At 41.3% G+C, this 12,354-nt stretch overlaps 1 protein-coding gene across 1 annotated transcript in view; it reads left to right on the top strand.

Moving 5' to 3' along the window:
* The window catches only part of LOC146009229 (pregnancy zone protein-like), a 152,219-nt gene that overhangs the window by 100,991 nt on the left and 38,874 nt on the right, over positions 1-12,354 (top strand). Inside the window, exons 17-19 of the mRNA XM_083149391.1 lie at positions 6,345-6,459; positions 10,416-10,494; positions 11,749-11,974. Coding sequence (XP_083005517.1) covers positions 6,345-6,459; positions 10,416-10,494; positions 11,749-11,974 — 420 coding nt within the window. The remainder of the gene's footprint in view (positions 1-6,344; positions 6,460-10,415; positions 10,495-11,748; positions 11,975-12,354) is intronic.

The following is a 12,354-nucleotide window of genomic DNA, read 5'->3' as shown; positions in this document are numbered from 1 at the left end:
ATTGAACAGTGTGTCATCACGTTAGACACCCAGAGGAAGCAATGCCTTGTGTGTCTGGATAGACTAAATTATACTGTCACCTTACATCCAAGAAGCTATATATTGATGTATTCTTCTTCTTTTTTCTGTGATTAATCTGATCCCTATCCAAAAACTGTCGACACTAGAGCTATAAACTTGGAAGAGCATTCAAATTGGGGACTGAGACCCCTGTACAATTACAACCACTGCCCACTTAGGGGAGTGTTTTTCCCACGAGGAACGTATCGCCATAGGCCCCACAAACTTAAGTGCTATTTCCAATATAAGCTCATTAATTGTTTTATGTTATATGTATCTGTTTGGTTGTGTCATTGTTTGTCTGTGTCTAGTGATTAGTTTTAATAAAATACTATTAAAGAAATTTTTTTAAACCATTTCATATACAAAATGTAAGTAATGTATCACTAATTTCTTCAACAATTACCGTGTGTTTGGGTTCCCTTGTGTTTTCCTTCTGTTAAACCTACAATACTTTTTTGAATTGTTAAAAAACTTTTTCATGAAAAGAGTGCCCCGACAAAGAGAGAGTCTTTCCCTTCTTCCTCCTAAAATAAAATATAGCCAGACATCTCTTCTAACTGTTGTAGGAACAGCGGATGGTAGGAGATATCCTACATATATTTTGGTTGTGCCCTGCGATCCAATCTCTCTGCCAGGAAGTATTCCTTCTCATTTCTAAAGTATTGGAAGTAGATATTTCAAGTGATCCCCTATTGGCCCTATTTCACTATTTTAACAGTGATGTGCTTGGAGGTGACCAATACATCCTTGGACATATCCTAATAGCTACAAAAGCTTCCATTGCCCAAATGTGGAAGTCAGCCGCAGTTCCCAATATATTGGTGATTGTAAATAAAGTTCATAAACACTTTATTTTTGAAACAGCAAACCTCCTCCATTCACATGAAATGGCTTAGAAGGTCTTTATATATAGAAAAATCAGGCCAACCCTCTACCGTTAATGCCCTTGTGGACTTATCTTCTCTCATATCTTCTAGCTTCTGCTTTTTAGTAGTTCATAAGACTGTTGTGTACTGTATTGTTAACTTGTTGGTGTTATCTTAAATACCTGATGTGGTTCCCTCCCCATGTCTTCCCCTATTTTTTTCTGTACCCCCTCTCTTTTTTATATTTTATAGGTCATTGACCTTATACTTCAATAAACATTTTTTATACTTAAAAACAAATACATTTTATGTTTTAAAATATGGTGCATATATATAACTACAGGGAAAAGTTAGATAAATTGTGCGCATTATTTTGAGCAATGTTAGATGTTGATCAGAGAAACCATTTCAGTTCGAAATCGTGGTTAAGGCCTCTCGGTGCCAAATTTTTAAATTCGAATATCCATCGCATTTCAGATTTTGCTAGCATGGTCTCTTCAACTCTATTTCTCCAAGAGCTCTGTATTTGTTCTATGGCCATGAATTTGATAACTGATCCTGTGGAGCAGTTGCAATGTTGTTTAAAATGGTTGGATAGTGATTGAGTGTGATACCCTTCTTAATATTTCTGAGGTGCTCACTCATTCTTGTCTTAAATGCTCTACTTAATATATAACATCCCAATATAAATCAAATTGAAACTGCATTCAATTAAGCAGACTGTATTTGTTGCGTGAAACATCATGAATTGTTTCAATTTATATGTTTTTCCATCTCTCTCAAATTCTTCATATTTTCATTAAGATATAGTTACTGAACATCTCTACATACCTGACAAGTGCCACACAGGTGAAAACTTTGCTGCGTATCAGATTCTTACTCTCTGTTGGTAATGTGCTTTTGGTTAATTTGTCTTTCAAATTTGCAAACTTCCTATTTATAAATTTTGGTGACGTTGGCAAAGTATTTTAGTATCTAGAAGAGGGTCTTTTAGAAGACGGTGCCAGTGTTTTTTACTTGTTCCATCTTACTGGCTTGCAGTTCCTCCTTATTATTTTTATTTCTAAAAGCTGATCTCTTGCTGTTTGCACTGTCTGGTGTTTTTGTTTTTTCCAAATCTCTGGATCATATCAATTGTGTTTAAATCTGGTTACCATTTGTTCAGCATGAGCAAAGACTTCTGGTTTATTTCAATTTCGATGCAGATGTAGGAATTAGCACCTCATAATGCTTTTTAGCCAATTGCTATGATGTTTGCACTTGGTTGATATATAATTGTTTGCATCTGTTTGTTTATTAAATGTTCTTGCTTTGAGAGGCATATTTTCTACATATAGGGCAAGGTCCAAGAGGTTAACTTCTTTGTGAAATTTAGTGTAACAAAATGTTCTCTTTCCTCTTCCCAAACAAATAGCACGTCATCAATATATCTGTGCCATGCTTTTCATTTTGTACCCATGGCTGTCCCGATTTGCTGGTTATGATAATCGTCATTAAATAAGAAATAATTGTTTGTAAGGATAGATTCCTTTTATTCTAGGATAAATTCTTTCTTTTCTTCCAAATAACTTCACTGCTCTAAAGCTGTTTTATAGCTACTAGACCCCGCTCATGCGGAATGTTCGTATATAGAGCCTCAACATTGGCCGTAGCCAGATAGTTATTATGTTTCCAATCAATGGGCCTTATTCTGGTCTGTGCGGACGGAGCCGAATATGCGGGCAGGACCGTGCATCCTAAACCCCGCCTATCGTACGGATCGCTCACTCCGTCCGAATGCGGTAAGAAGCTGTCCGAACGGACCGCAAGTGTATTTCTCATGAATACATCTCCTCTATCTCAGGGAACCTCCCCCATCATTTGATGGTCGCAGACTATCGAATGCAGGACCGAGTGGTCAGGCAGCTCCCGCAACCTCAGACCACACGGGCATTTCTCCGTGCAAAAGCAGGGATCTGGGCGGGCAGCTGACATCCGGCAATGTGATATGTCTGCCCCCTACACGTGCGTCACGACCGCATTACCATACGTACGCCCAGCGTTTTCATGAAACGCGGGGTGTAAACATATGGTAATGAGCCCAAACAGCCCTTCACGCCCCTCTCCACCCCCTGTTCGTAGTGTACACATTTCATGCGGAATTTGGACGTGCGTCCCGTTCGCACATTCGCAGAGACGCCTCTGCACATGCGCAGACATTAAACATCGGCGGACCGACCGCACGCGGACATTACCGCACCAACCAGAATAAGGGCCAATATTCTTGCTTTTTCTTAACGAATTCATTGTGTCTTTAAGATGAGCTTTAGTAGATGTTACTAATGGCTGGAGTGGTACATCTATATATTTCAAAAGGTTTGTGGTTATGCTTCCCACACCTGATATTATTGGTCTTTCTGTCATTTTCTGGTACTGTATAAATCGTCATAATTAATGGGGGTTTTTTATCTCCAGATATTGTCTGCTAATGACTCTCTTCTCAGTATATTTTTTTATAAGTTTGTTCATGTTAGTCTTGATTCTCTGGGTCGGGGCCATTTTTAATTTTATATACATTTTTCCATACTCAAATTGACTATATATTTCTTTAATATACTGTCTATTTTATTCATGACCACGATTTCTTCACCATTAGCACTGGGCATAATAATAGTGGATTCTTATTTTTGTAGTTCTTATAAAGTATTACTTTCTTTTTTGGTTAAATTACATTTCTTAGGTTTTATTCCATCTAATTTCTCTATATTTCTCTATATATTTTTGGAAACAAGGGTTGTCATTTTTGTGTTTTTTATTCTCAAATAATTTTGATAGAGTCAAATTTCTAATACATTTCTCCAAATCTATAAAAGTCTGGAATTGGTTGATGTATTTTGTTGGTGCAAACTTCATGTCTTTCGGAAGTAGGTTCTGTTTCTGTAAGTATTTTATTGCTCAAATTAAAGATTTTACCTTGTTTATCTTATGGCAGCTTATTTAATTTTAAATTTTTGTACATTTATGGACGTTGCTCCAAAAAGATTGTCTTGTCCAATCTGTATCCTGTCTGTTCCTTCTGTATTTATTTGTTCTTTCTTCTTCATATCCATATTAATTGCTACAGTATTTCTTTGTTATTGCGTGCAATTCGATGCTATGCGATTTTGCACACCCCCACTATCCACATCACCCCGAAGCGCGGCGAGCGGGCGCGGTTACACGATCTCCCGACTTTTTCATACCCCCACAATCCACGTCGGAGTGGAGTTGATTTGACAAAGTGGCGAGCGCAGCGAGCCCCACGTGGGCCCGAGTGAAACAAGTCACGAATCGCACGCGATAACATCGCATGGGTGCTTTTAAAATGAACTAGGATCGCATCGCATGGGTGCTTAGAAAATGAAAAAATCGCATCGCATTGCACCGCAAATTGCAGGGGTGGGGTGCACTAAAAATTAACTAAGGAAATCGCATTGCATCGCAATGCAATTTCACTACGCTGGCGTACGTATGCGAATTGGGCGCCGTGAAAATACACAAGTACCATTCTTTTTTTGTTTTCTTAAAATTTTTGTTTGTATCTGTTTCTCCTTTGGTATTCAACCTTGATATGGTTCTATGAGGATCTGTATAACTCTGTTCTTTAATATCTCTGAGTCTTCCTCTCCTTTCCATTAAGACAGGGCAACACCAGCCCTCCAGATGTTGATGAACTACACATCCCAGGATGCTTTGCATTAGTTTTGCTATGTGGCCATGCTGAAACTGATGCAAGGCATGCTGGGATGTGTAGTTCATCAACATCTGGAGGGCCGGTGTTGCCCAGCCCTGCATTAAGATCAGATCCAATAAGAACATGTTTTTAGCTTGTAGCTCTTTTCCTATTTTGCACTTACAGTTACAATAAGTATTATGTATTTTTATGGTGCACAGTTTCAAAAGGACCACAAAATGGCAGCAGTACTCTTTGAATCTATACTACACGATGGATGGAATTATGAAAATAAAATAAATTATTGATTTGTATAAATGGAGCAAAAGATTGTTTAAATATTTCTCTGTGTGAATGATCCACCATTAGCATATGGTTTTTGTATTATTCTTTATTTCCGGGAGTTTTACTTACTGTGATGCAGATGCTGACTTCTGGATACATACATACTTCTAGAAGTGGGATGCTATGCGTTCCATGGTGTGCACTCAATGGGGATGACTTCCGTTTCAGATGGAGATGCACGGCTTTGAGGAGAAACTCCCAGCCAGATGCGTTCCACTGGGGACTACTTCTGGGGGAGGCGTTTCAATAATTTGAAGTAAAATTTCCATTCATTGCGAATATCATTTGCATGTCAGAATAGCAAATGATAAATATTAGTGTTGAAATAATTACAAAAGCATTAAAAAAGGCTTTTTAGCCAATTTTAATACTAAATCGGCACCGGGACGTAATTGTTTAGTATCTCTTAAAGAGCAATTCTGTGATCACTAATGCACCACTGCTGGAAAAAGGAACCAGGCAGGATCCGCAATATGTCTCAGGTGCAGGAGGGATTTTAAAAGAAGTGGCGACCTTGCTGTCACATCTCTATTGAGGCTGAGGCAACCGTGTCATCCGGAGATCTGTGTCTGCCAAACAAGATACCATCTGATAGGACCGTTTTATGGGTAATTGCATTTAGTAAAACTTTTGGAATGTACTGTATAACACTACTTTTCCTTCTATATTTCTTTTATATGTTTTTACATATGGAGGCCTTGTGAAGGCAAATATAAAATAAGGAAGGTTAACCCTTTGCAGGTTTCGCAAAATACTTTTAACCAATTATGTACAGTGCCTATCCTCAACACTATTACACACTGCATATATTATATATACATATTAAGCTGCTTACATCTTTGCAGGGGCTGGTGGTGGTTTCAACATGCGCCAGCCCCCGCCAGCCGCTGGAAGGGGACGCGCGCATCCCTTTATAACGGAGCTCCCCCGGGTCTCTGCCGCCTCACCGCTGGTCCACACCACGTTCCCCAACCTCCCCGCTACCCCCCCCCCCTGACCCTGCCCGAGCAGAAACAGGCAGGGTTCCCATCCCCCTGACAATGGGAAACTGGGATGCGTGTGCTTGTGGGACGCTCGCGTGCCCCAGTCAGATGTAGCGCAGTGGGGGGTGGTCTGGTGGGCCCCGGCACTGGATGAGCGGCGCTATATCTTTATAAGGCACCTTAGTAACATATTTGTTTATTCCTGTACTATTAAAGCTGGTGCCACAGAATTTATGGAGAAAAAATATATTATTGTTAACTGAACAAAATACTGCATTGAATAAAAAAAAACTTTTTTTCAGTCTACTAATACTGTAGTTTAGTTTCTGGCAGAAAATACAATTTAAGTGTATTTACTATATTTAATTTAACTATTACCATTTTGTTCTTCTAAAGATATACAATCTAAAAATTATTACCAACACACAAATACATAAACCGCCTACCTGTGTTCCGAATGATTTTGCTGGACGCTCTGTATTGCAACGCAAAAAGGAAAAAAGTACTAAAGGTAATGGCATACTATATACTTAATATCATTTATATAAACTAGGAGAGTTAAAGGGAAAATTTTGATTTATAAATACAATCAGAATGAGGTTACACTTCAAAGTATTTGATTAAATATATTTGAACTTGGTGATTAATTGCGCCCTATGGGCGGCTCTTCACACCATCTACGGGGCTGCGCCCCCTAAACCTATGAACGCATTTATTGCGTGGGTGAGTGTTGGGTGCAAGGGGGCTATTGGTGGGGGAAGGTGGTTTAGGGTTTGTGTGGGTGGGGTGGTGGGGGGATACAGTGGGTGGTGTAGGTGGGCTATGAAGCACTATTATGTATTGTACGCCACTCTGTTCTACTTCCCCTCAATGCACTAATGGCCGAGCGGGGAGCGGTGTTGCCTGTCACTTGCTTCTGGACACTCAGACATGGTCACAGGCAGCATGCCGCCCATGATAGATGCCAGCTCCAGGGTCTCTCATGGGCGGATAGCTGTGGATAGAAGGAGCCGACAGATGGCGGGGGATGCTGCTGGGGTGAGCACGTTGGAAAGTTGGGATACAGCTGGGAGATCAAGGCGGGGAGCTAGTTATACACCTTCTCTCGCTCATCACAGCTATTTGATAGGCTACTCAATCTATCACTCTATGACTTAGGGTGTGGATCGTATTATCGAGTTGCTGTGGACCCAACGGTGTCAAACTAATGACTGTCGATAATACGACTGTATCCCATGACTCAGTAGTGCTAGAATATATATTTATATAAATCAGTAGTGCTAAAGGTACATTACAGGCAGCAGAAGAGGAGGCACAGAGCAGGGGGAGGCTGCACTGCTCAGAATTGGGCATCACTTGGGATAATGCTCACCCCTGTTCATAGCTGCTGCTGCATACCAGGGGACAGTGCTGCTGCTGAGCTTCCTCTCTCACATGCATAGTCCATAGGCAAGCTGAGATCCGGCCAATCAGAGGTCGCCCTTTAACTATTGCTCTATAACTTCGCCCATGACTCCGCCCAGCTTTATAGACACAGTCACTAAGGGCCTTATTTTGGTTCATTCTTTCTGACAAAATCCTTCTTAGATGGACAAAACCATGTGCACTGCAGGTGGGGCAGATGTAACATGTGCAGAGAGAATTAGATTTGGGTGGGGTTTTACTCCAAAGTGAGATCTATATTGCAGTGTAAAAATAAAGCAGTCAGTATTTTCCCTGCACAGAAACAAAATTACTCACCCAAATCTAATTCTCTCTGCACATGTTACATCTGCCCCCCCTGCAGTGCACATGGTTTTGTCCATCTAAGAAGGATTTTGTCAGAAAGAATGAACCAAAATAAGGCCCCATGTGACCGATCTGGGCAAATATATTTATTTAGATTAGGGAAGGCGGCAAGAAACTAGTGTGCAACCTCAGCAAAAGCCAAAATGTGTAAATTAAATGATAGATGCGGCACTTACAGTAGCACAACCAAGATTGGGGAGAATAACGTCCCTTAAATGGCCTCATACTTGTCCATCCATGAGGTTGCAACTAGGTCTGCCCTTGAGACAATCTATCAAAAGGGAATTTCTTCCTATCCGCCTTTGTTCTGAAAGTGGCCAGCAAAGAGCAATAGTTTCCCCTTCATAGCCAGGTTCAAAGAACCCTGACCTACCACCCAATAATTACCTTATAGAAACCAATCAGAAGAAGGAAAATAGGCCGGGTCTCTCAATAAACTAAACCAGACTTCCTCAGCTGAATGGCCTCTATTAGGTTGGAATACTTTCACCACCTTGTACTTCACCTGCAGGTATTTAATAACTCCACTTCCCATACTAGCCAGAAACTGGGGTATTGTAAACAAGCAAGAGAATGAATCCAACAGCGCACCGGTCAAAAGAAGGCAGCACAATCCTGATAGTAAAGGACACTACACAACCTTAAATTCAATGTAAAAAGAACAGGAAAAATTGCGCCAACGATTGTCTCACTTAGAAGAGGTCCACACTTGGTCCACACTTGGTTTTTAAAAAGAAACCGTGATATGCTTGTCCTTATTTTTTTCAAGTAAGCCCAGTGTGAGATTCACTATCTTCTAAAAAGATACCTTTACATGAGTTCACCAAAGTGTTTTATGTAAGCATTTGTATGCATGTACACTTTAGGAGGTCACGAGGTGATACCATAAAGATACCGCTATAGGAGTCTAGCCCCGCCAGCTTATGTAAGCACGTGTAAGCATTCACTTTCATCGGCTAGTTGGGGATTCCTTACTCCTGTCTGTAAAAGGTTGATAAAGGTTCTCCATTGACACCCCTTCTCTGTATGTTTTTCTTCCACATATATACGTTATATGGAGATTGGAGTGAATAGGATTTACATGGACATTTCCACTGGGGATACCCCCATAACAAAAGCCAAGTGTGGACTTCTTCTATGTGACAAACTGGGGTATAGCCACATTAATTTTAGGCCTAATCCTTTGCAAGTAGAGAATTACAAACCCTCCAAAATAATGATCGCTAACCATCCACATATACAGTACATGGGGACAGCATAAAGAGGACATCCCCAGATGAGCTTTAAGCCATTGTGGCTAATATGGAGGGGCTGTAAGTGTGGTTTGTTTGGACATTATTAATTGATTTTAGTTTATACCCTTTATAGCAATCACCACACAAATAGAATTCCCAAAATGATCCTCTGCATCCCAGATGTAATCTAGTAGGCGGCTCCAATACATTCCTCTAAATCCTATCTCTACAACATTCCTACAACATTGGTTTTCTTGACATTTAGCAGGAACCTACTAGCACAAGCCACATGACAGAACTTCCTGAGAACACCTGAAATAAGAGGTCACATAGTAAACATCAACAACACAAATAACAGCTTAGCAAGGTAGGGATAATAATAGGTTCCCCAAATAAAGGTGAAGGCCACAAAAATATTTCACTAGTTGGAGATAAATAAAAATCCTTTAATGCCCCCAACGGTGATCAACTTGAGGGTCTAGGTTTCCCAAACATCCAGAAGGAACATCTAGCCATGGAAATTACCACCCTTTGCAACTGTTGTACCCTGATTATATAACTCTTCAATAAAGCTAATGGAAAAGCCTGATGCCACTGCTCAAGTCACTTTCCAATCCCCGTAAAAGTGCAATAATCAGACATAAATATGCCTTGGGAGCCCAAACAGTTCTTATATACTGTATTGAATTGGACAGTAGTGATAGAGGGAAAATAAGTATTGACAGATATGTCCTCATACTGTACATAATCAAACAGACTGTGCATGCAAGGCTATATAGTATAAATCTGTACTACAGTATATAGTCCAAATCGAATGTGTTTGCCTTGCTGTGCGATTCGATCCCGACGCCACCTGTGCTATCAACACGTCCTCCGACCTTTTCATACCCCCACTATCCACGTCGGCGTGAAGTTGACTCTATATAGTGTGGCGAGCGCAGCGAGCCACCGAGCCCGAAGCGTGGCGAGCGGACGCGGAATACATGTGAAGTAATGCGTGGCCGCTCGCCACGCTTCGGGCTCGGTGGCTCGCTGCGCTCTCCACACTATATAAAGTCAACTCCACGCCAACGTGGATAGTGGGGGTATGAAAATGTCGGAGGACGCGTACCGCCGCCTCTCGTGGGCTCGTTGGCGTTGATAGTGGCAGTGGCGTGGGGGTGCATTTAACATTGTAAGCACCTATTAAGGTGCTTATACAATTAAAGATTGTATATACAATTTAAAATCGCATCTCATTGCATTGTATGCCATTGTATGCCATATACAATGGTATACAATTTTAAATGGAATACAATGCCATATTACTGAATATCGTGGGCGCCGTGATAATACACAAGTACCGTTAATTATACTGTTTTTTTATTAATTTGTTTCTTTCATTTCTTGTCACTTGTCTCCTTCTTCCTTTCACCTATCTCTAAAATTTCTTTAAATTCCCAAGAAAAAGGTGAAGAGCTGAAGAAGCCTCGCACAAGGGGACACTTCCCAGACACCTGGTTGTTTGATCTAGTTTCTGTGGGGTATGTATTTCTCTGTCCTAGCTATCATACAATGTATGTAGAACAGGGAGCCCCTAAGATCTACCAACAGGACATGTTTTTCAGTTCACCTGTGGATCTATGGAATGTGTCGGTTGGGAAAACAGATGGAGCTGCACTCATTAGAGCTGCTCCTGGTAATAGAATCACCATCCGCTGCCGTTCCACAACCGCCAGAAGGGGGCGCGTGTGCACAAGATGCTTGCGCGCCCCGTTTTGATGAAGCCTGCTGCCTCCCTCTGCTGCCTCCCCGCTGCTCCCCCGTCTTCCTCCGTAGCTGCCCGCACCACCCACTAACCCTGCTTGTCTCCCAGAAGCGGAGACGGGCAGAGAATCCGCTCCCCGACGCCGCATGAAGGGGACGTGCAAGTGTCTTAAACGCTCGCGCATCCCCATCAGATGGAGTGTCTCTCCGCCAGCCTGTGCCAAATCTGGCGATTCCCTGAGCTGGCTAAGTGGTGCTACATCTGTAAATACAGCATACGTTTGAGAATGTGACAATCAGTAATGACTACACCTGTGCAGCAGGTAGGTTGTCTGGAAAATATTGGCTGTGTGGTCGGCATGTTTCTACTATATCGCAGCAGGGCCATGCCGCACAAAGCAGAATGGCCCTCACTCCCCCTGGCCGGCATTCGTCACCTGCTGGCCTATCCGAGATGTTAATACATCTTGGTGCTGCTGCTTCCCGATTCGTCAGCAAAGCATGAAGCATTATACCCAAATGTGACGTGCGGTTATACTACATTGATGCCTATATGTGTCAGTTAACATTGATGCAGTAGCAGTATTAGTGGTAATTGTAATTGTAAACTTTAATTCAGTATTAAGTTCAGTATTAATCATTCACTAGTTACCAGCCCATCGAATTTACGGAACATAACAGTATTGTCAGTGGCTGTTCACGCCTGAACAGTATAAATGGCTGTTCATGTCCTAACACATAGATGGGGAGCCTTTGCCCCTCCAGCGGTTGTTAAACTACACATCCCAGCATGCCCTGCAAAAGCTTTAGCATGGCCAAATAGCAAAACTGCAGCAGGGCCTGCTGGGATGTGTAGTTCAACATCAGCTGGAGTGCCAAAGGTTCCCCATCCGTGCCCTAAACAGATCAATACTTGATTTTCTCTTTTGGGCTCCATCTAGTGGTCATTAGTTATTTTATTATATACTGTAGGATTGTTTAGTAATTTAACACTATTACTGTTAAACGCAAGACTAAATCTTGTCTGACAGCCCAGAGGGACACACAGAGCTGAACCTGACTACCCCAGATACTATCACTAAGTGGGTAACTGATGCCATCTGCCTGGGGAATTCTGGAATTAGTGAGATAAGGGATGTTGGACTCACCACCTTCCAACCATACTTCATCGACCTGATCTTACCCTACTCTGTGGTACAAGGAGAGACATTTACAATCAAAGCCCTGGTCTTTAACTATGTGAAGAGCTGTGTGCTGGTAAGTACAGTCATAAACAGCAGGATAATGTTCAGCCAAGTTTGCCAACTGCAGATGTAAAAAATGAAAGTACAGTAGACACATATTGTGCCACACATCCCACTACGCTTCTTTCAAAGACCCATCTTGGGTCTACTTCAGTGATTACAGTGAGTGAATAGGAAATATGAAATGCAATATATATATATATATATATATATATATATATATATATATATATATATATATATATATATATATATATAGCCCCCATGCAAAAAAATTGCATGTAAATAAACTATGATTCATTTTATAGTGAGGTTGGTGGTATGTAATAGGATGAAAGAAGAACCAGTTCATTTGTAGCCATTTCGAGTAGCCGAGCGAAGCTGATCATCTTG

This window comes from Crinia signifera, chromosome 6 (assembly GCF_055691185.1).
Source record: "Crinia signifera chromosome 6, ASM5569118v1, whole genome shotgun sequence".
Classification (NCBI taxonomy): Eukaryota; Metazoa; Chordata; class Amphibia; order Anura; family Myobatrachidae; genus Crinia; species Crinia signifera.
The sequence above is the reverse complement of the archived record's forward strand: the minus strand, read 5'-3'. Positions and strand labels throughout refer to the sequence as shown.